This window comes from Salmo salar, chromosome ssa10, assembly GCF_905237065.1.
Source record: "Salmo salar chromosome ssa10, Ssal_v3.1, whole genome shotgun sequence".
Taxonomy (NCBI): Eukaryota; Metazoa; Chordata; class Actinopteri; order Salmoniformes; family Salmonidae; genus Salmo; species Salmo salar.
In genome coordinates, this window is record NC_059451.1 from 87,504,390 (window position 1) to 87,529,948 (window position 25,559).

Genomic DNA, 25,559 nt, shown 5'->3' on the forward strand with positions numbered 1-25,559 from the left:
CCTCCGGCCCTGCCCGAGGGGCCCGTCTGCCAGGGTCAGCCCGAGTGGCACGTCTGCCCGGCGCAGCTAGCGGCGCCACCAAAGTGGGCGACGCCAAAGGGGGAACGAGGTCCACGTCCTGCACCTGAGCCACCTCCATGATAGGTGGGTTGGGGAGGGAGGGTGTAGCACAGTGCCGTCGGTGACGGCAGCCACCCTCTGTTCCCTCCCTTATGGTTTAGGGGTTATTGTTTGTTGGTTTTGTTGGGGTATTGGGGATTTTCTTGTGTTTTTCTTTTTTAAGGTGCATCCCGGAGTCTGCACCTTGAGGGGGGGGTACTGTCACGTCCTGACCAGCAGAGGGCGTTTTGCTTAGTCTTGGTCAGGATGTGGCAGGGGGTTTGTGTTTGTTAAATGTTGGGTTGATGATTGGGACTTCCAATTCAAGGCAGGTGTGTATAGTTGCCTTTGATTGGAAGTCCTATATAGGTGTGTGTGTTTGTCTTTGGGGTTGTGGGGAATTGGTTTTGTACTGCGTTTCATCGCCTGCAGAACTGTTGTAAATCGTGAGTACCGTTCATTGTTTTGTTTTCCCTGTGGATGCTTTTTTCATTTACCAATTAAAATAATGAGTGTCCACACTTCCGCTGCGCCTTGGTCCTTCTCTCTCCTGTCTGACATTTTCGCCGAAGAGTACGACTTATTTTGTGACAACGTCTCTTGCCTCACTCGCAGGGGAAAACTTTAGACCATTGTTATTCTCCATTCTGAGACAAATGCAAAGTCCTCCCTTGCCCCCCCCATTCTGAAAATCTGACCACGCCTCCATTCTGCTACTCCCCGCCTATAGGCAGAAATTAAATTACCCGTGGTAAGGTCTGTTCAATGCTGGTTAACCAATCGGAATCCATGCTACAGGAAAGCTTGATCACACGGACTGGGATATGTTCTGGGCCGCCTCTGGGAATAACATTGACAAATACACTGACACAGTCTCTGGGTTCATCAGGAAGTTTATAGAGGATGTTGTTCCTAAAGTGAGGATTAGAACATACCCAACCAGAAACCGTGGATAGAAGGCAGCATTCACGCCAAACTGAAACCACCGCTTTAACCACGGTAAAGTGACTGGAAACATGGATGATGACCTCTGCAAGACAATCAGAGGCAAAAAAACAGTAAAGGGATAAAGTTGAGTCGCAATTCAATGGCTCAGACAAAAGACACGTGGTAGGGACTTCAGACAATCATGGATTATAAATGGAAAACCAGCCACCTCGAGGACACAGAGGCCTCACTGCCAGATAAGCTAAACACCTTTTCACCCTCTTCGAGGAAAACAACACAGAGCCGCTGCTCACGAGATCTGTGGGCCCCCGATCTCTGTAGCTGATGTGAGTAGGACCTTCAAGGACCTTGCAAGGCCTCCGGCCCAGACTGCATCCCAAGCTGCGTCCTCAGAGCATGCCACGGCCAGCTGGCTGGAGTGTTTACAGGCCTTTTCCAACTTCTCACTATCCCAGTCTGTCATCACCACTTGCTTCAAAATGGCCACCATTGTTCCTGTACCCAAGCCAGCGAGGGTAACTGAACTAAATAACTATCACAACCCTCACTTCTGTCATCATCAAGTGCTTTGAAAGTCGAGGACCATATCACCTCCACCATACCCGACATCCTTCACCCACTACCATTTGCATACCGCCCCAACAGATCCACGGACAACTCAATCGCCGTTGCACTGCACACCGCCCCATCCCACCTGGACAAGAGGAATACCTACAGTACCAGTCAAAAGTTTGGACAACCTACTCCTTCCAGGGTTTTAATTTATTTTTACTATTTCTACATTGTAGAATAATAGTGAAGACATCAAAACTATGAAACAATACATATGGAATCATGTAGTAACCAAAAAAGTGTTAAACAAATCAAAATATATTTTATATTTGAGATACTTCATTGTAGCCACCCTTTGCCTTGATGACAGCTTTGCACACTCTTGGCATTCTCTCAACCAGCTTCATGAGGCATGTAGTCACCTGGAATGCATTTCTATTAACAGGTGTGCCTTGTTATAAGTTAATTTGTGGAATGTCTTTCCTTAATGTGTTTGAGCCAATCAGGTGTGTTGTGACAAGGTGGGTGGGGGGGGTACAGTATACAGAAGATAGCCCTATTTAGTAAAATACCAAGTCCATATTATGGCAAGAACAGCCCAAATAAGCAAAGAAACAACAGTCCATCATTACTTTAAGACATGAAGGTCAGTCAATCTGGGAAACTTTCAAAGTTATTGAAATTTCTTCAACAATGACCCAACACACCTCCAGGCTGTGTAGGGGTATTTGACCAAAAAGGAGAGTGATGGAGTGCTGCATTAGATGACCTGGCCTCCACAATCACCCTACCTCAACCCAATTGAGATGGTTTGGGATGAATTGGACCGCAAAGTGAAGGAAAATCAGCCAACAGGTGCTCAGCATATGTAGGAATTTCTTCAAGACTGTTGGAAAATCATTCCAGGTGAAGCTGGTTGAGATAATGTCAAGAGTGCAAAGCTGTCATCAAAGCAAAGGGTGGTTACTTTGAAGAATCTAAACTATAAAATATATAGTGCTCAAAACTTGAGAGAAATAATATTTTTGTGCTAATGGCGCGTTTCTGCAAACTTTTTTTTCAGCTCATGAAACGTGGGACCAACACTTTTTTGGTTACTACATGATTCCATATGTGTTATTTCATAGTTTTGATGTCTTCACTATTATTTTACAAAATAGAAAACAGTATAATTAAAGAAACCCTTGAATGAGTAGGTGTGTCCAAACTTTTGACAGGTATTGTATATCACAGTAAACTTGAAGTCATGCGATGATATGTTGTGTGGTCCTTCCACTATGACCCAGGAAAACATGCGGTTTATTAGGCTATAGACAGTGCTGTAAAGTACTTAAGTAAAAATACTTTAAAGTACTACTTAAGTAGTTTTTTGTGGTATCTGTACTTTACTATTTATATTTTTGATTACTTTTACTTACTACATTTCTAAAGAAAATAATGTACTTTCTACTCCTTACATTTTCCTTGACCGTCAAAAGTACTCGTTACATTTTGAATGCTTAACAGGACAGGAAAATGGTCAAATTCACGCACTTATCAAGAGAACATCCCTGGTCATCCCTAATGGCTCTGATTTGGCGGACTCACTAAACACAAATGCTTCATTTGTAAATTATGTCAGTGTTGGATTGTGCTCCTCACTATCCATAAATAAATAAAAAAACAAGAAAATTGTGCCGTCGGGTTTGCCTAATACAAGGAATGTGAGATGATTTATACTTTTACTTTTGATACTTAATTATATTTTTTAAATTACATTTACTTTTCATACTTAAGTATATTTAAAATCAAATACTTTTAGACTTTTACTGAAGTAGTATTATACTGGGTGACTTTCACTTTTACTTGAGTCATTTTCTGTTAAGTTATCTTTACTTTTACTCAAGTATGACATTTGGATACTTTTTCCACCACTGGCTATAGATGAAATAAGTTATGAACTTCACAAGGTGGTGAATGTGCAAGGTGATGAGCTTGATGCTTCTTTCCAATAAATATCGAGTGTCTTATTCTGGTGACATGATGATCGATGTTTGGCTGCCGTTTGACAAATACAAATAATATCGCTCTTATCCATAATAATCTCATACTGTAGGTACTGTAGCCTTCTGGCACTGTATCAGCGAGCTGTTGGATGTAGCGCATGTGCCGAGACCAGAGTCGGCACATCTGCTAAATAACGCAACACTTTTGTGTTTTGGTTTTTGTGACAAAACCATCAGTAGAGTTGAAAATGCAATGCAAACCCATTTAACTTGTATTTTTATTCAGTACATGGGATTTTGACAGTAAATGTAATTTTATGTGAACTGCATCATTGGGAAAAATGCGCATATTATTTTATGCAGATTTTTGAATATTCGCATGAAAATCGGTCGCAAATTGGATGGAAACCTAGCTATTGTCAACAATAGACAATAAAACCACTTTGCCATTACGTTCTAGGTAAAAGGGTTACACTTTGAGCCCTTCTGAATGGTAAGACATTGACAAGAAATTGTAATTTTCCCATCACAGAGTAAAACCACAAGTGTGATGAGTGATGCATTCCAGGGAAGGAGGAGTTGATTATTTCAGTTTCATTTTAGATAGTTAACCAAATGACTAGACAGCTTTTTCCTGTCTTCTGGAGAATTCTGTGGTGGCAAACACGCATGCGTAGTCGTGTTGGTCTCATGTTTCATGAGCTGAAATAAAAGATCCCAGACATGTTCCATATGCAAAAAAGCTTATTTCTCTCATTTTGTGCACAAAAGAGACTGAAAAACAGCTATCTCAAGGCCATCAGACTGTAAAACAGCCATCACTAACACAGAGAGGCTGCTGCCTACATACAGACTTGAAATCATTGGCCACTTTAATAAATGGATCACTAGTCACTTTAATAATGCCACTTGAATAATGTTTACATATCTCGCATTACTACTCTCATATGTATATACTGTATTTTATACCATCTATTGCATCTTGCCTATACCGCTCTGTCATTGCTCATCCATATATTTATATGTATATATTATTATTCCATTCCTTTACTTAGATTTGTGTGTATTAGGTAGTTGTTAGATTACTTGTTAGATATTGCTGCACTGTCAGAACTAGAACCACGAGCATTTTGCTACACTCACATTAACATCTGCTATCCATGTGTATGTGACCAATATGATTTGATTTGAGGTGGGTGTGCTGTCCTTCCTGTCATCTTACTCTAATGGTGACTCAGAAGTCACCTGACCTGTCCCAGGTCTCTTGGTTTCCATAGCCTTTCATACTTATGCTGGCCTTTTTGAATTGTAATATATAAAAATCCATGTCATGAGAATCTATGAAGTATGTGTTTTTCTGTTTTATCTACAGTACCCCTACATCCCAGCACACATGACCAAACCCAAAGAGCACAATAATCTCATCCTTGTTCACTTGCAGGAAAAAGGTACTTTGACCAGCCTGTAATGTTTGACTGTGACATAGTTCATATCGATTGATTGATGCTGATGGCTGTGGTTACAAACATGATGTAGTAGTTAAGCAGACGATCACATGTTGCTGTGTAGTTATTATGTTGATATACTCTGCAGTGTGTCTGTGAGCGGATGTGGATATTGTCGTCTCCCAGATTTCTCCCAGCACTGTTTGCAGTCCCAAGAACTATAAGCTGGTGACTGCCTCTCTGTTTGAGCTGTATGACAATGCACCAGGCTACGGGCCAATCATATCCAGTCTCCCACAGCTTGTGAGCAGGTAAGGTACTCCTGTATATTCACCATAATATGAAATACTGTAATTCATAAGACAAAATTAAATTAATTCAGCTTGAAGATGGACAGACGTGCATTGTTTTTAGATTCGTTTGTATATTCACAATACAAGCTTTTTATTTTTGTTGCAGGTTCAACTTCATTTACAATGAAATCCCAACAACCTGAGTGTGGTGACCAAGGACTGTCTCTGTGAGTTCAGTGTGAGCAGAGGAAAAGGGGCAAGCAGGATTCCACTACACCTGCCTTTAAACAGAGTGCCCAGTGGTACTAAACATTTGAATATTGATCTGTATAGAAAATAAGATGTTTTTAATCGTTTTCTGTGTCAACTTTTTTATTCTTACAGAATTATAACTTTGTGACATGAAACCTTTTTGTATTCACAGAAAAGTAGAATTTTTATGTTGGTGTAGATGTTAACAAAATAAAACAGTGTGCTTTTGTGTTTTTAATCATTGTAACATACTTCATTGTCTTTCTTGACTTTTTAATGAATTACCAAGGAGTTATCTTTTATTTTCAATTAAAGATGGTTTTAAAACATTAAACTAAGAAACAGTTTTCTTTAATATACTGACCAGATTGTAATATTGCTGTTTCAATACTAGTGATAGCATAGCTATTACACCAGTCTTAAAAAGTTTCAAAAGTTTGTCTATTCCAACTGATCACCATAAGACTATTCTACATCAATAGCGGTGTATAGAATGTTGTTCATTTGTCAATTAAGCATATTGTTCAGATGATGACAATATGACAACTTTCATCTTAGTGGCCATAAGTGACAGCATGTCTAGACTGATATTGAAAGCAAGACTTGTACTGCCAGTGTGTCATTTGTGCCAACAACTTACACAACAGTTGTGGTCATTGGTTTTGTGGTCAAATGGTGTTGTCATAAACTCAATTCGTGACACTGGTAATGTGGCATATGCTGATAAAGAATGTTACAAGATAGCATTGTAAAAATGGAATAGCCTACACAAGGATCAAACAGAACTAGCTATAAATGTCCAGTATAGTCAGAGCATTGGGAATGGAGAATAGCAGAGCTTCTAACCTCCAGGATCACAGCTTTGTCAGGCAACTACTGACCATAACATCTATAAGCAAGAAAAATGGATAGACAATGTCCACAGATTGTTTATTTTCTTCAAAAGATTTTTAGTATGAGGACAGTTTCCTTTCTTGTAATCTGCTATCTACCACTGTTGCCCTCAAATATCTATCTTCTTAATAAATGCAAAATTATGTAAAATGCTTCAGGTGATACACAATGTATAGAATATTTTTGAAAAGGTGCCAAGTAGGCTAACATTTGATTGGTGAACCAAGTGTGTGTGGGGGGAGGAGTAGATGTTGTCATGCTCATTTAAAACATGAACCAAGTTATTTTCCTGAGCTTCTGTTTCTCTTCACTCTGCTGCGGAGTACTAACACAAAGCCATTTCACCATGCAGCCGACCAACTTTTCTACCTCCTTCAACTTTGATGGGAACTTTACTTCCAACCGTACCACCATCTTGGACAGCAATCTCACCTCCAACAATACCTCCAGGGACTTTAATGTTCTAGCCCCTTGCTTGGTTCTGGGGCTGTGCTTTCTAGTGGGACTGCCTTGCAATATAGCAGTGATCGTCACCATTGCTAAAAAAATCAAGCACGTGAGGTTGAAGGAGAACAAGAGCTTCTCTCTGAAGTTGATCCTGAGCCTAGCTGTTTCAGACGCTTTGTCCCTCAGCACCATCCCTCTGGTCATCTACGTACTGACCTATGAATGGACCCTTGGTACTTGGATGTGTGGCCTCTCCACCTACGGCCTGTACTGCTGTTTGTATGGCAGTGTTCTGAATGTCACTTTGATAGGTGTGCACCGGCTCTGCATTGCGAAGAATGAGACTAGAAACACAATGAGCAACCCTTCCAAGGAGCAACACCTCAAGAAGCGACATAATAAGATGCTGGTGGGCCTCTGGGTACTGGTGTGTGTTCTCGCCTTCCCCATTGTCTTCACTCGAGGGGTTGAGCCCAAGAGGGGGCGGCTGAGGTGCCAAAGGAGTACAAGGTTGGAATGGGAGAAAGTGTCCATTCTTCTGATGGAGACTATTTTTGGGTTTGTCATCCCTTTCTCCATCCTGGCCACATGTTACTTTTGTTTGCAGAAGAGGACCAAGCCAGAGGACACAGAAGAGGAATGCTCAATGCATCGAAAGGCTGTCTCAAGGCATCAGAGAATGAAAAATCTAGTGACCAGCATTTTAGTAAGCTTCTTTATATTCTGGATACCTGTAAATGTCATCAATGTGGTAGATATTGTAACTACTTTAGTCAGAACGGCTCATCCGGGGGACTACAACAACATTAAATCTTTTAGGAGGATGGTTGGGGATAATGCCAAGGCTCTGATCTTAATCAACAGCTGTTTGAACCCCTTCTTGTATGCCCTTGTTTATGAAAGGCAAGTGAGAATTAAGCCACAGAATCAGAATCAAACCAACCCCATGAATGCAACTTCACGTCTATCTGATTAGTGTGATTACTGCAGTAGCTTCATGTGGAGCCAACACAGTGGTGTAGTGCAATCAGGCAGGTGATCAAACAAGTTCTTTGGCGGAATATGTGTCTGCATTTTGGTTGTAACATTTACATTACTTTGAACTTTCAGTGGACAACCCCATCAGTGTCTTTCAGAACCCCTCCTAAAACCCCACCTGTTTCGTTTAGGTTGTTTTCAGTGACTCTTTTACTTCCCCTTTCTGTTTGAGCAAAATGTTTGGTTTTCTTGCTGGGGAATGTAAAATATGTTCTAAATGAATGTTTTTATTACCAACCAATAATGATCTTATGATTAGAAGAATGTAAGGATACATTTTGTGGTATCTTTTTAGATACTTAGCTACATCATTGTGTTTTACACAAGCCAGAATCCGAATGAATCAAAGTCGAATAGTGGATGATCTGAATTTCTCTGCAAGCCCTCTCCTTTTGTCTTTTTCTGTTATCAAAGCGTGTTTGATTTGTCTATATTTATTTGATGGGTAATATTTTGTGATCGCTTGTCAAGTAGGCAAGTGTGGTTTGTCTCTGACATGTATAGCTCTCTGTCTCTCAAAAGCTTAAGCCTCACAGTTTCCAGTGAAACACCAAAACACTTGGTGGATGAAAAATCATCAGAGCAAAACTATCAAATGATGTGTGCTATAAAACAGGCCTCCTGAATATTTCACAATCTTTTCACAATCTAAAACTCATTGATTTGCTGAATTAAATGTTTGACGCTAAATTGGTATCAGATACCTGATTATGAACTGACCAAATAACTATTTTATATGAAGAAGAAAAACCATATCAAGGCTTTGAATAAAGTGCATATTGTAATAGTGTATCATCTGTTGTTTCTAACTGTGTAGAGAAACAATCCTGATAACATCGTTGTTTTATGTTTTAATTAATGATGAATGTAATTATCACTGAACAATGTTGCTGCATTGATGTATTTGATGTATTTTATGGTGAAAGGAATTGCTAATAAATCATTGCCTGTGGTGGCTTGATGTAGTGTACATGTAGAAGAAGTAAACAGCTATTTGTTTGTTATACATTTGCCTTTTGTGGTATGGCCTTTGTTTTATCTGATGTTTCATTTGCATACAAAGTGTGCGTGTGTGTGTGTGTGTGTGTGTGTGTGTGTGTGTGTGTGTGTGTGTGTGTGTGTGTGTGTGTGTGTGTGTGTGTGTGTGTGTGTGTGTGTGTGTGTGTGTGTGTGTGTGTGTGTGTGTGTGTGTGTGTGTGTGTGTGTGAAATTATGCCCAACTTCTTTTACACTAGCTGTGGCTATACTCCATAATCCCTCAAATACAGTAACATTGACAAAGTCAGTGTGTTAGGAATAATCAGGCAGGGTCACCGCTGTGTAGTAATAGACTGACCTTGCAATCATTGCTGAAATTCATAAGGCCACATGAAGATAAAACACAAGTAAACATTGCCATCAAGTGTCTTCATAATAGGATTCATGCTTAATATTGCTGCACTGGTATAGACCAGAGGCCTTTTCTTTCCCTGGGACCCCCTCCCAGACAAACTGGTGAACCAGGGACCCCAATCATACGTTAGCGAAAACATGTTTCCACATCTTGTCTTATCATCAGGTGAATGATAATGGCAAGGAGACGTAATCAACATTTTAACATGAATACATTTGGTTGATCGTTTTTCATTATTTTGACCTCCCCACATTATAATTGTAAGAGGTGTAAACTCTAACATAGCCTATTAGCTAGAAAGGTAACTCCAAACATACAGTTGAAGTCGGAAGTTTACATCCACCTTAGCCAAATACATTTAAACTCAGTTTTTCACAATTCCTGACATTTAATCCGAGTAAAAATCCCCTGTTTTAGGTCAGTTAGGGTCACCACTTTATTTTAAGAATGTGAAATGTCAGAATAATAGTATAGAGAATTATTTATTTCAGCTTTTATTTCTTTCATCACATTCCCAGTGGGTCAGAAGTTTACATACACTCAATTAGTATTTGGTAGCATTGCCTTTAAATTGTTTAACTTGGATCAAACGTTTTGGGTAGCCTTCCACAAGCTTCCCTCAATAAGTTGGGTGAATTTTGGCCCATTCCTCGTGACAGAGCTGGTGTAACTCAAATCAAATCAAATTTATTTATATAGCCCTTCTTACATCAGCTGATATCTCAAAGTGCTGTACAGAAACCCAGCCTAAAACCCCAAACAGCAAGCAATGCAGGTGTAGAAGCACGGTGGCTAGGAAAAACTCCCTAGAAAGGCCAAAACCTAGGAAGAAACCTAGAGAGGAACCAGGCTATGAGGGGTGGCCAGTCCTCTTCTGGCTGTGCCGGGTGGAGATTATAACAGAACATGGCCAAGATGTTCAAATGTTCATAAATGACCAGCATGGTCAAGTAATAATAATCACAGTAGTTGTAGAGGGTGCAACAGGTCAGCACCTCAGGAGTAAATGTCAGTTGGCTTTTCATAGCCGATCATTGAGAGTATCTCTACCGCTCCTGCTGTCTCTAGAGAGTTGAAAACAGCAGGTCTGGGACAGGTAGCATGTCCGGTGAACAGGTCAGGGTTCCATAGCCGCAGGCAGAACAGTTGAAACTGGAGCAGTGGCACAGCCAGGTGGACTGGGGACAGCAAGGAGTCATCATGCCAGGTAGTCCTGAGGCATGGTCCTAGGGCTCAGGCCCTCCGAGAGAAAGAAAGAAAGAAAGAGAATTAGAGCGAGCATACTTAAATTCACACTGTAACTGATTTAGGTTTGTAGGCCTCCTTGCTCGCACACACTTTTTCAGTTCTGCCCACACATTTTCTATAGGATTGAGGTCAGGGCTTTGTGATGGCCACTCCAATACCTTGACTTTATTGTCCATAAGCCATTTTGCCACAACTTTGGAAGTATGCTTGGGGTCATTGTCCATTTTGAAGACCCATTTGAGACCAACCTTTAACTTCCTGACTGATGTCTTGAGATGTTGCTTCAATATTTCCACATCATTTTCCTTCCTCCAAAATAGATGCCATCTATTTTGTAAAGTGCACCAGTCCCTCCTGCAGCAAAGCACCCCCACAACATGATGCTGCCACCCCCCGTGCTTCATGGTTGGGATGGTGTCCTTCGGCTTGCAAGCCTCCCCCTTTTTCCTCCAAACATAATGAGGGTCATTATGGCCAAACAGTTCTATTTTTGTTTCATCAGACCAGAGGACATTTCTCCAAAAACGATGATCTTTGTCCCCATGTGCAGTTGCAAACCGTAGTCTGGCTTTTTTACGGCGGATTTGGAGCAGTGGCTTCTTCCTTGCTGAGCGGTCTTCAGGTTATGTCGATATAGGATTCGTTTTACTGTGGATATAGATACTTTTGTACCTGGTTCCTCCAGCATCTTCACAAGGTCCTTTGCTGTTGTTCTGGGATTGATTTGCACTTTTCGCACCAAAGTACGTTCATCTCTAGGAGACAGAATGCATCTCCTTCCTGAGCGGTATGACGGCTGCGTGGTCCCATGGTGTTTATACTTGCGTACTATTGCTTGTACAGATGAACGTGGTACCTTCAGGCATTTGGAAATTGCTCCCAAGGATGAACCAGACTTGTGGAGGTCTATAATTCTGATTGCCTGATTTCTTTTGATTTTCCCATGATGTCAAGTGAAGAGGCACTGAGTTTGAAGGTAGGCCTTGAAATACATCCACAGGTACACCTCCAATTGACTCAAATTATGTCAATTAGCCTATCAGAAGCTTCTAAAGCCATGACATAATTTTCTGGAATTTTTCAAGCTGTTTAAAAGCACAGTCAACTTAGTGTATGTAAACTTCTGACCCACTGGAATTGTGATACAGTGAATTATAAGTGAAATAATCTGTCCGTAAACAATTGTTGGAAAAATGACTTGTGTCGTGCACAAAGTAGATGTCCTAACCGACTTGCCAAAACTATAGTTGGTTAACAAGAAATATGTGGAGTGGTTGAAAAATGAGTTTTAATGACTCCAACATAAGTGTATGTAAACTTCAAACTTCAACTGTATGTCCAAGTCAAGAAAGCTTACCAGCAGCCAGCAACACTTGCTGCACTGGTAGCCTGTTCACCAGTGCTTTTTCAAAGCCTATGTTATTCCAATGAGTGTAATTTTCTATTTTCTACCGTAGGTATGTATTCTCTTGTTGCTAGCGATAAATCCCACTAGGGACCCCAGACTCCCGGTTGAATACCTCTGGTATAGACTCATCATATCCCTAAGACATTTTTTTAAGCGTAAAGAGCTGGACTGTATCTACGTCAAGCCATAAGCATGAGTTATGATCCTTATGTGAGTAGCAGAGATTCAGTTCCATTAGAGCAGCGGTTCTTGCACTATAAGTGAGAACTATTTTCATTGTATGTTAAAAATAATACACTTTGGCTGTTAAGACAATTATACTTTGACCATTGTCTCCCATTTTATTTTATTGTGATGTTAATGACATTTGTTTTTTATTATAATTATTTGGTGCACGTCGCTAGATACAGTATAGCCTAGCTTTTAGCTAGCTAGCTGCTCTATACCCTAACTTGCTAGAAAGTTATAGAAACAAGTTGAGTAAAAAGTAATTGAACGTAATGTTTTATTATCAACTAAAACAATATGTTTATTCTGTCGAATGAAAAGGTCATATTTTGCCATCTCCCAAAATAAATGTGATCTCTGACGAGAGACTAGGCTCTCCTCCACCTTTTCTTGAGTTGTTAAACCCTATCCTATACTCTCCGTCCAGTAGCGGAACGAGATTGTATGAAGTTTAAGCACAACATAATAAAATACATCACGATCACGCTGGATCTGATTGAATGTAGGCCTTAGTTCTACATTAAGATATTAACAATTTCGTTTCTGTAATGTCCCAGAAGCCTCATTTATACCTGCCGCTAACATGCACCCTTTGTCCTAATCTTGTCCACATTCTGATTGTGCCCACATTTTCAGAAATATGTGTCTCATATCCATCCACTGTGTCCGTACTATGACCAGATTTCCAGGTCCTTCCCTGTATGCAAATTATTTGACACATATTCTTTCATTTATTTATTTATTTTAAGACATATTGATGCCATAAGTCAATGGTGCCCCCTGTCAATGATTTTAGAGGGTGGGATAATGATGGTTTAAATGGTTTCACTCTCCATGTCCATCTACATTTGTAAGATATCCAGTCACAATGCGTGTCTGACTACCTCAGGAGGTGGTCAGGAAGACCTGATCACAATCAGATCACAATGAGTCTTTTAATCATCTACACCTGTCTAAAAATGTGGACACAATCAGAATGTGAACAAGATCATGACAAAGGACGCATGTTAGAACCAGGTATAAACGGAGCTAGAATCACTGCGGCCCGGGGCCTCCTGAGTGATGCAGCGGTCTAAGGCACTTAAGCGTCACTACAGACCCAGGATTTGATCCCAGGCTGTGTCCCAACCAACCTTGACCGGGAATCCCATAGTGCGGCGCACAATTGGCCCAGTGTAGCCCGGGTTAGGGGAGGGTTTGGCCGGAGGGTCTTTACTTGGCTCATTGTGCTCTAGCGACTCCTTGTGGCATTCCGGGCGCTTGCAGGCTGACTTTGGAATCACAATTGGATATTATGAAATTGGGGAGAAAAAGGGGATAAATACAAAAAAATATGTATACAGTCGTGGCCAAAAGTTTTGAGAATGACACAAATATTAATTTCCACAAAGTTTGCTGCTTCAGTGTCTTTAGATTTTTTTGTCAGATGTTACTATGAAATACTGAAGTATAATTACAAGCATTTCATAAGTGTCAAGGCTTTTATTGACAATTATATGAAGTGACTGATGGCAGCCCATTCTTGCATAATTAATGCTTGGAGTTTGTCAGAATTTGTGGGTTTTTGTTTGTCCACCCGCCTCTTGAGGATTGACCACAAGTTCTCAATGGGATTAAGGTCTGGGGAGTTTCCTGGCCATGGACCCAAAATATCGATGTTTTGTTCCCCGAGCCACTTAGTTATGCAAGGTGCTCCATCATGCCGGAAAAGGCATTGTTCATCACCAAACTGTTCCTGGATGGTTGGGAGAAGTTGCTCTTGGAGGATGTGTTGGTTCCATTCTTTATTCATTGCCGTGTTCTTAGGCTAAATTGTGAGTGAGCCCACTCCCTTGGCTGAGAAGCAACCCCACACATGAATGGTCTCAGGATGCTTTACTGTTGGCATGACACAGGACTGATGGTAGCGCTCACCTTGTCTTCTCCGGACAAGCTTTTTTCCGGATACAATTGGAAAGGGGATTCATCAGAGAAAATGACTTTACCCCAGTCCTCAGCCGTCCGATCCCTGTACCTTTTGCAGAATATCAGTCCGTCCCTGATGTTTTTCCTGAAGAGAAGTGGCTTCTTTGCTGCCCTTCTTGACACCAGGCCATCCTCCAAAAGTCTTCGCCTCACTGTGCGTGCAGATGCACTCACACCTGCCTGCTGCCATTCCTGAGCAAGCTCTGTACTGGTGGTGCCCCGATCCCGCAGCTGAATCAACTTTAGGAGATGGTCCTGGCGCTTGCTGGACTTTCTTTGGTGCCCTGAAGCCTTCTTCACAACAATTGAACCACTCTCCTTGAAGTTCTTGATGATCCGATAAATGGTTGATTTAGGTGCAATCTTACTGGCAGCAATATCCTTGCCTGTGAAGCCCTTTTTGTGCAAAGCAATGATGACGGCATGTGTTTCCTTGCAGGTAACCATGGTTGACAGAGGAAGAACAATGATTCCAAGCACCACCCTCCTTTGAAGCTTCCAGTCTGTTATTCGAACTCAATCAGCATGACAGAGTGATCTCCAGCCTTGTCCTCGTCAACACTCACACCTGTGTTAACAAGAGAATCACTGACATTATGTTTTTTTGAGATTCAGTTCATTTGCATGGCAAAGAGGGACTTTGCAATTAGTTGCAATTCATCTGATCACTCTTCATAACATTCTGGAGTATATGCAAATTGACATCATACAAACTGAGGCAGCAGACTGAAAATTAATATTTGTGTCATTCTCAAAACTTTTGGCCACGACTGTACAGTACCAGTCAAAAGTTTGGACACACCTACTCATTCAATTGTTTTTCTTTATTTGACTATTTTCTACATTGTCGAATAATAGTGAAAACATCAAAAGTATGAAATAACACATATGGAATCATGTAGTAACCAAAAAAAGGGTTAAACAAATCAAAATATATTCTATAGTTTAGATTCTTCAAAGTAGCCAACCTTTTCCTTGATTCAGTTGGCTTCCCTGTGGCTCAGTTGGTAGAGCATGGTGATTGCAACACCAGCGGTACATTTTAGTCATTTACCACACGCTCTTATCCAGAGCAACTTACAGTAGTGAATGCATACATTTCATGCATTTTTTTTTTTTGTACTGGCCTCCCATGGGAATCGAACCCACAACCCTGGCATTGCACACACCATGCTGGCGTTGCAAACACCATGCTCTACCAACTGAGCTACAGGGAAGCATTATGTGTGCAACACCAGGGTTGTGGGTTCGATTCCCACAGGGGGCCAGTACAAAAAAAATGAAAATGAAAATGCATGAAATTAAAATGAAATGTATGTATTCACTAATGTAAGTCGCTCTGGATAAGAGCGTCTGCTAAATGACTAAAATGTAAAAAATGTAATGTAAAATGTAATGACAGCTTTGCACACTCTTGGCATTCTCTCAACCAGCTTCACCTGGAATGATTTTCCAACAGTCTTGAAGAAATTCCCACATTTGCTGAGCACTTGTTGGCTGCTTTTCCTTCACTTTGCAGTCCAATTCATCGCAAACCATCTTAATTGGGTTGAGGTAGGGTGATTGTGGAGGCCAGGTCATCTGATGCAGCACTCCATCACTCTTCTTCTTAGTCAAATACTCCTTACGCAGCCTGGAGGTGTGTTGGGTCATTGTCCTGTTGAAAAACAAATGATAGTCCCACTAAGCGCAAACCAGATGGGATGGCATATCGCTGCAGTGTCACCAGCAAAGCACCCCACACCATCACACCTCCTCCTCCATGCTTCACGGTGGGAACCACACATGCGGAGATCATCCGTTCACCTACACTGCGTCTCACAAAGACACGGTGGTTGGAATCAAAAATCTCAAATTTGGACTCATCAGACCAAAGGACAGATTTCCACCGGTCTAATGTCCATTGCGTGTGTTTCTTGGCCCAAGAAAGTCTCTTCTTCTTGTTGGTGTCCTTTAGTAGTGGTTTCTTTTCAGCAATTCGACCATGAAGGCCTGATTCAAGCAGTCTGCTCTGAACAGTTGATGTTGAGATGTGTCTGTTACTTGAACTCTGTGAAGCATTTATTTGGGCTGCAATTTCTGAGGCTCGTAACTAATGAACTTTGCCAAGAGTGTGCAAAGCTGTCATCAGGGCAAAGGGTGGCTACTTTGCAGAATGTCAAATATAAAATATTTTGTTGTTTAACACTTTTAACACTTTTTTGGTTACCACATGATTCCATGTGTTATTTCATAATTTAGATGTCTTCACTATTATTCTACAATGTAGAAAATAGTACAAATAAAGAAAAACCCTGGAATGTCCAAACCTTTATATATATATAATCATGGCGGTCCAGCATACAGAGCCCCAGGGAGGGAGAGACACACTTGACAAGGAGATCAGATATCTCTCAGGAGTTGGTGTTAGTGCTGAAGTTACTTGGGTACAATTATATTCCAATTAACTATAACCATTTCTAGTATATGCAATTTCACTCACAGCACATAGCTTCTTAAAGAGAGAGTAGGTTTGACGTTTATTTTTTAATGAAAATATATTAAACATATATTTTCCAGTTATGCAATGTCCTTAACATATATATTTCAAATCTTAAAACACAGATTTGAGACCATAATAACATCACCACAAATACCAGTCTGCTTTGTTTTCAATGTATTATTTTTACTTGATAGGGGTTTCAACTATATCCACAACAACATGTTGCAGTGCTTTATAGTACAATATGTAATCTGATACTTAGAATACAGCCAATCAGGTTTTAGAAAACTGGACAATGGAAACTGGAGTGTTAGCAGATTCCTCTGCTTCATGTGGAGATGTCTCCAGGACTCAAGAACTAGTAAAACACACCCGCTGGCCAAGCTAACTCACATCCCTCTGGTACAGCTATTGGAAGTGGGGATATGATACAGCTGCTCCAAAGTTTTTTGAAGTATCAAGAATGGTTACTGTTATGCAAACAGACATTACCATCAATATTGTGTGTGTGTGTGTGTGTGTGTGTGTACACATACATTTGGTAAAATGCAGAGATGTAGCTCACAAACAACCACTCCCTAATTTGCTCATCAATTTACAAGGGTGTTGAGTGTATGCTAATGAAACAAATGCACTTCTCACACCTTTACCCCCTTAGCGGGTTTCCCTGGCCTGCAGGGTGCAGTGTGCTGTCCAGGAAGTGCTAGGGGGAGGGAAAGCAGAGTTATTCCTGTATGAGGTGAGTGACTTCTAGAACAGTGGCGCCACAGAGGAGTCCAAACCAACCCTTTTTAGATCACAGAGAGCATGCAGGACTATGAGAGAGTCTGGGAGAGTGTGGTGGATACAACAAGCACTCTAGGAGCAGCAGACAGACGGATAAAGCTTTGTGCTTTTGAAGAACAAGGGAAGTTGTAATGCTGAAAAAAATACATCAATTCATATTTCTTTTAACCTCAGATTTTTTACCTCCAAATCAGGTTTGTTCTTTTCATTCTTACTTCTATCTCAAAGGAAGAGATGGTATTATAAGACAGTCTTCTAATTGGGGCATTTTAATTACCATGTAGAACTACTAAAATGAATCCTGTCCCATGACAGCAGTATATCTGAGAATGTTATTAACTGTCAAGGAAACCTCTCCCTCCCAGCCCCTACCCAGAATGCCTTACACTCACAACACGATCCCCAGCCTCCTTTGACAGCTCCAAGGAAAGCTATTCATTTTCTGTCAACATATCCTACAGCTCACCTGACAAGTACATTACTTTTACAAAATCCACCATATTTGATCATCTGGGATGAAAAACAGCATTAAGTACTACATACATTGTGTTTGAAATGTAAACATCCTTAATCAACGCATTATAACAATAATGATAACAATTATAATAAGCAGAGCAATAATTACAGTATAGGAATAATAATAATGGCCATTGTCTAAAAACTACATCATGTTTTCCATAAGGTCTCAAAAAACATATATATATATGTAGTGGAAGTTCATTTTCTTTGACTTTTTTTCTGGCTAATAGTAACTTAAATATTTACAATGATTAATTTACAACCAATGGCCCAGCCCAGTCAGATAATTGTCCTTTTTTTAAATGAAAAGCACAAGAGGAGGATGAAGGGCCCATGTGTCTGTGACAGTGGCCCACTGGGTGGGTGGGTGATGTGTGTCCCAGTGTGGACTCCCCATATCAGTGTCTCAGGACAGGAGGTTCACATGGCCACCAGCTGGCCCAGAGCCATGCGGAACTGCTGTGTGCAGCCGGCCAGCTCCCGCACCCTCTCCGTCATGTCTCGCGCTGCACCGGGGGACGGGTACTGCAGCGCTGCAGTCTTGGTGCTCACCACGATGTCCTTGAGTTTGTCACACAGCGTGTTACTGTGCTGGGCCACATGCGCCCGCACCTCTGGGGACTTGGCCTGTCGCGAGAGCGTGTCCCCGATGAACACCAGCTTGTGTGCGCTGAGGATGACAAACTTGCTGTGAGCCACAAAGATCTTGGGCGGCTGGTTGTTGTTGATGGAGGAGTAGAAGGCGTCGATGGCGTTGGTGAGGGTGGTGACGTTGGACTCACACTGCTCTGAGTAGAAGAGCAGCAGCTGCCGGTCGCCCATGCTCAGCTTGCTCCGCTGGGCCGTTGGGTAGTGGGGAGGCGGAGTCCAGCCTGAGATATCGTTGTTGATTGGCCGGCTGACTTCCTGCTCCAGTCGCTCAAACTGTTTCAGCTGCAGTAGATGGGAACACAGAGAGTAAATAAATATCTGCCTGATCTGTAAACATCCCATATGAACTGACTGAAACCACAGCCTCTGAGACACCAATGTAACATTACAGTCACATATAATGTCCTTCCAAACACTCCCTTATTACTGACAAAGGCTGTGTTTAGACAGGCAGCCCAATTCTGATATTTGTTTTACTAATTGGTCTTTTGACCAATCATATAAGGGCTTTCCCAAAAGCATCTTAAGGCTAAGTACATCGTTAGAACCGTTAGATCATTGTTAGAACCATTGGATCCTATTGTTCTAAGATGAACTTAACCTTAAGATGCTTTTGGGAAACCGGGCCCTTATATGATTGGTCAAAAGACCAATTAGTAAAACAAATATCAGAATTGGGCTGCCTGTCTAAACACAGCCTTTTACACATCCACTCGCTCACTGACAGACCCACAGGTCCTCACCTGCTGCTGTTCCAGTGTGGTTTTGTTGTGTCTGGTCCCTTTCTCTAATAATTGCCTCTGATTCTTCTCAAACTCCTCCTTACCCTGGAAACCAAAGGACGGAAAGAAGAGTAAACTTACTTACTGTTCCAAGCACACAGACACAAACACGCTCAGACAATGCTGGGATGGAATTTGAATTCTACTGGCTGAAGGAAGGATCACCCATATAAAATGATCCGTCTGACTCAACGTGTGATAATTCTCCTAATCAGCAGAGGGCAGTATGAGCTCATATCAGACCAGACCACACAGCAGCTCTGCCACGACCCTGAGGGTAGGTGACACATCAATTCAGGGTTTGTATGTTAGTGTGCTACACACACATAAAGCACTGAAACAGTGAATATATAAATGTCTTTTAGATAATAATAATTTGGTGGGTGCTTATATTTTTCCTATTTCACACATGAACAAGTGTGTATTAATATGTATGAGTGAATTGGAAATGTGTTTTTTTGCATATCCCAACTCAGAGAGTGGGGTCACGGCCAGGCTCTGGCATTATCAACTGCAACCCTGGAGAATTAGGGTTAAGTGCCTTGCTCAAGGGAACATCGACAGATGTTTCACCTTGTCGGCTTCGAACTAGCAACATTTTGGTCACTGGCTCAACACTCTTACCGCAAGGCTACCTGCCACCCACAATGATATCATATCGTCTTACCATCATCTGTTCCTCTTTCGCAACCACAATACTGCTGCACGTGAGAAAACAACAGCAGCAATGGACAGAGAAAGTGATGATGTATGATGGTATGTAGAGAAACACGCCTGCACATGTAGTAATGATGATTGATGATGACACCTGAAGCAGTGCACCATGGGAGTATGTGTCGCCCACATGGGGAAGCCTTGTATGGGGCGTTGATCTGCTGGCTGTGGTGTGGAAATGGAGATACACCTGGAGTCTATCCTCTCTCTCATCTCACACACCGGCGTATCATTGAACACAGACAGACACCATGGCTCGACATGCTTAACATAATCCATGGGCTAATGTAGAGTGCTGCTGATTGTTCCGAACCACCGTACCGTTATGAGGAAGTACTGGTGCTGTTGATTCAGAGTACCAATATACACCAAACTAATTCTCTACTGATAAATGAGGACATAAATGTGTGATGATCTGTGCTGTGGTTTCATAAGAGGAGGTTTTACCTGTAAATGCACATAGTCATAGTCCTCCATCCAGCCCTCCTCGGTGGTCTCGTACGGCCGGTCACGGGTCTCCTCCTCGGCTGTGAGCTTGGGCGGGGACGGCAGGGGACGGGACTGGATGTTGGCTCTCCCGTCTCCCATCTGATAGGCTGAGATGTTGTTGTTGGTCATCTGACCCATGAGGTCAGCAGTGTGGGGGACGGGGGGCAGAGGAAGCTGCTGCTGCTTGTTTGTCCTTTTGAAGAGCAGTGAGGCGTTGCCATGGAGAAAGGAGGCCAGCTGTTTGGTGTCGTCAGGCACACCCCGGGCACACATGACCAGCCGGTCCAGGTCATCCCCACTGCTGCCTGCTGAGGGCGTCATCAGGGCAGAAGGGGCCCAGGCCACAGCATCCAGAGCCTGGCTGGACTTGACAAGGCCCTGGAAGGCCTCCTCCATCTTCTGCACCTGCTTGCCTAGCTTGGCCTGTAATGTGCGGTCAGTGGCCTGGGCAGAATTGGCCACAGCCCCCCTGGCAAACTCCAGCAGGTCCCTGACAGCCACCCTCATCCTGTCCACCGCCTGCCTGATGGCTGGCAGGTTGGCCTCCATCTGGGTGGGGCTGCGCCAGTTCCCACTAATGAAGGACATGAGGAGGGAGACGGAGCCCTCCACCCCCTGCTGCAGGCGGGAGAGGCGCTCCATGGCCTGATCTAGATCCAGGATCAACAGCTTCCCCGGGCCGGCCTGGCCGGGCACCGCCAACTCCCTGACTGGCACCATGTCCAGAGAGGAGGTGGACAGGTTGCTGCGGGTGCTGCCCGTACTGGAGGCAGACAGGCGTTTGAAGCTGACCGTCAGCTCCTCTGTGGCGCCCGCATCTCGCACCACCTGAGGGGGGATGTCATAGATGGAGTCCTCGCCTGCAGGCCGCTCGCGGGGGAAATCGTACACATCCTGGGGGTCATGGGGTCCACCCTTCCTCAGACTGGCGGGGATGTCGTAGATCTCCTGACCCAGGGGGGCATCTGGGTGGTGCTTTCCGGTGAGGGGAGGGGGAGGGATATTGTACACATCTTCAGGGATGGGGGGCTCAGGCCCCCCAGGGATCAGATAGCCCTGGTTCTGGCTCTCCAGACTCTTCAGCTTGGCAAAGTGGGGGGGCACGTCATAGGTCTCCTCCCTGATAGGAGTGTCTGGAACATCCTTACTGACGGAGGGGGGGAAGTCGTACACCTGGGAGGGAGACAGAGGCAACGTCAAACACACACACTGTACTTACCCTCACTGCCATAGGACATCATAATGACATCAAACACACATTCTGATAAGGAGAAGGGGTGGTTACTTTAAGACACCACCTATCAAGTACAGATGGTAAAGCCCACTGGGATTGATGAGTATCCCCCTGTGTCCCTCCTCTACTACAACAACAGACAGAGAGGATGTGTTAGCGGTGCAGTAACTACAGCCTCACCGTTTGCTGAGAGAGCAGTTGGCTCTTGTCCACACTGGGGGGCGTGTCATAGATGTCTTGACCACTGGGGGGGCCTTTCACCGCCATTGGGGGCGTGTCATACACCTGGAGGGGGGGGGGGGACGACACAATGCACAGAGAGATAAAACACACACCCCACAATAAAGAACAATTTACATACACACATCAGATATATACACACACACACACACACGCACACACACGCACGCACGCACGCACGCACGCACGCACGCACGCACGCACGCACACACACACACACACACACACACACACACACACACACACACACACACACACACACGTTCATACTTGCACACATACAGACACACATAAATATACAATCAGCAATAAGAGCTCAGCTGCAGCAGACTCAATTTATGAGCATATTAAAAAGGGAGGAACAAATTAAATCAAGCTTCTGAGGGCGTGTTGGATGAATCCAGTTTAATGTGGAGGAGGTGGGGAGGGACCCAGACACTCTGCCCACTTTGTCCTCTAATCTCCTTTCTCCCTGGGGCCCCTCTTTTCTCCACTGCCTTCCCTACAATGAATGAGGGAGGGAGGCATTATTGAGGCTGCAGGCTGAGAGGGGGTCAGTGAGGGCGCTGACACACGCAACATGGGGACCATCTCTCCCACTCCTACACAGAGGACACACATCCTGTCTGGGACTGACACGCACACAGGGAGCTGGACGGACTGGAGCATGACCAAAGTTGGAAACAACTGGAGAAAATCTCTTATACAGCAGAGACTTAACCTCAGTGCTAACGCTGTTCTGACTAAACCTCTGTGCAACGCTGTTCTGACTAAACCTCTGTGCTAACGCTGTTCTGACTAAACCTCTGTGCAACGCTGTTCTGACTAAACCTCTGTGCTAACGCTGTTCTGACTAAACCTCTGTGCTAACGCTGTTCTGACTAAACCTCTGTGCTAACGCTGTTCTGACTAAACCTCTGTGCTAACGCTGTTCTGACTAAACCTCTGTGCTAACGCTGTTCTGACTAAACCTCTGTGACACTGGTCAGTTGTTGCCTTGCCTGACGACTCACCCTGAATTTATTCCCGCTGCTCTAGCGATCGCTACATTCAGTCTGAAACTGACAACCTAAAGTCGTTGTGTGACTTCAAAATGAGGGGCGCCGTACAAAACAAATTCATCAGCGATTGGATGGTCTCCAACAAATCTAACCAATCAGAGTATCAAAGTTGATAACGTCATCATGTAAGCCGGCTCTGGCCCAACCCATCAGTTTCTGGGGCCAATCGGAACAGTCAGAATGTGTTTACATTCTAGAAATCATATGGGAGGGAGGCAAATCCAGACTCATCGTGGAGAAAAAACGTCAGTTGGCCTGGAGCGATGTGGATATGTAGGCAGGTAAAGTTGTGCATGCATTCGCCACGGTAGGACATGTCTGAAAACTATAAGGATATGTGTGTGATGCCCACAAAATGCAACATTCAAAATAATGTGAAGATATTACTGCGACAATGCTGCAGAATGTGTGTTGAGAGGATGCCTATTGAAAAAACATTCTTTTCTAAGGCACTGTTAAATTCAATACAATCCCACAATGCACTTCAGCCTGGAGCAGCAGCTAGGGAATTAACTTTGCCGTCAGTCTTGTATGAGTAAACTTCTGGAACACTCTGCCCTGCAGCAGCCACAGTCCTGTCTCTCTCTCTCTCTCCAGCCCATGAAAAGTCTGTTGTTTTGCACACTACTTTTAGAGCTTTGATTAGTAGAGTATTTCACGACTACACTGAACAAAAATATAAACATGCACAATTTCAAAGATTTTACTGAGTTAGAGTTCATATAAGGAAATCAGTTAATTAAATTCATTCATTAGGCCCTAATCTATGGATTTCACGTGACTGGGAATACAGATATGCATCTGTTGGTCACAGATACCTTAAAAAAAGTAGGGGCGTGGATCAGAAAACAAGTCAGTGGCTGCGGTCTAAACACTTAAAAGACAAACCCTAAAAACCTTTAGGACTACCTTTAGGCCAGACTTGCAAGAGTGGCCAAAAGGGTGTTTAGCATCCCCAGTGGCTCTGCAACTGTGGAGTATATATAGGTGGTGATGGAAGTCACCAAGTCAATGAGCTTGGTAATGAGTTTTAGAGGGCAGTTTAAAGCTACAGCTTTTAGGTTATTGGCTGTATTAAACAGATCTTTATTGATAATAAACATCAGATTGATGCACCATGTGTGACACACACGTACATTCACAAACACACAACCCAATCTACTGCCAGGGTCTGACAAGGGACCCTCTCTAAAGTTTGTGATGCTGAGGCAGGATTATCTGCTAGCTGGTTGTCAATGAGCATTGCACCTGAGGAGGAACAGAGTAAGTGGTGTCTAAGATTCAACTTCATCCTCGTTTCTCTATGACCTGACGGCAAACAGCAGCAGACTGACAAGCCAACTCCTCCATCCTCGTTTCTCTATGACCTGACGGCAAACAGCAGCAGACTGACAAGCCAACTCCTCCATCCTCGTTTCTCTATGACCTGACGGCAAACAGCAGCAGACTGACAAGCCAACTCCTCCATCCTCGTTTCTCTATGACCTGACGGCAAACAGCAGCAGACTGACAAGCCAACTCCTCCATCCTCGTTTCTCTATGACCTGACGGCAAACAGCAGCAGACTGACAAGCCAACTCCTCCATCCTCGTTTCTCTATGACCTGACGGCAAACAGCAGCAGACTGACAAGCCAACTCCTCCATCCTCGTTTCTCTATGACCTGACGGCAAACAGCAGCAGACTGACAAGCCAACTCCTCCATCCTCGTTTCTCTATGACCTGACGGCAAACAGCAGCAGACTGACAAGCCAACTCCTCCATCCTCGTTTCTCTATGACCTGACGGCAAACAGCAGCAGACTGACAAGCCAACTCCTCCATCCTCGTTTCTCTATGACCTGACGGCAAACAGCAGCAGACTGACAAGCCAACTCCTCCATCCAATCTTGAACTCCTAACACACAGAAAATTGCACTCCCATCTCTCGCCATGTGACTGGCCCCAAACAAACAGATTAGCAATTATAATTCTGCACAAACAATGTGATACAATCTGTTCCCCGGGCCTTTGGGGAATTAGAGTGACAGAGAGAGGAGGCAAGAGGGACTACAGTATGAATACCAAATCCACCTCCACAACCATTGGGCACCTTGCCAAAACACTTTGTCAGAATCTTGAATTCAGGCGATGCAATTTGTTTGGAGTTGGTATTCAGCGGGTACACTGATCTGATCACAGTTTGGAGTGAAAATGAGATGGTTGTGTTACTCCTCTCAGCAGAAAACCAAAGCCAGGGCCCATTGGATTGTCCACTGAACCCACTGACTGATCCTAGGCCTGCTATCTGAACTTGAATGCAATGATATCCCTCCAGTCCCAGCACTATATTCTTTCATCAAACAGCTTTTCCTCTCTTTCCCTCATTCTCTCCTCCCTCCAGCTGGTTCTCTTTCCCTCATTCTCTC

The 25,559-nt window shown here is 43.2% G+C and overlaps 1 protein-coding gene across 4 annotated transcripts in view; it reads right to left on the bottom strand.

Moving 5' to 3' along the window:
• Positions 1-16,702: 16,702 nt before the first annotated feature.
• The window catches only part of LOC106560839 (breast cancer anti-estrogen resistance protein 1), a 134,188-nt gene continuing 125,331 nt past the window's right edge, over positions 16,703-25,559 (bottom strand). For 3 of the 4 annotated variants that reach the window (XM_014124199.2, XM_014124196.2, XM_014124198.2), the window contains 4 exons: positions 22,033-22,137; positions 20,577-21,791; positions 19,377-19,460; positions 16,703-18,918 (listed from right to left, as the gene is read on the bottom strand). In XM_014124199.2, the coding sequence (XP_013979674.1) occupies positions 18,403-18,918; positions 19,377-19,460; positions 20,577-21,791; positions 22,033-22,137 (1,920 nt within the window). In that variant the 3' untranslated portion in view covers positions 16,703-18,402. The remainder of the gene's footprint in view (positions 18,919-19,376; positions 19,461-20,576; positions 21,792-22,032; positions 22,138-25,559) is intronic. The other variant, XM_014124197.2, reaches the window with a different exon arrangement.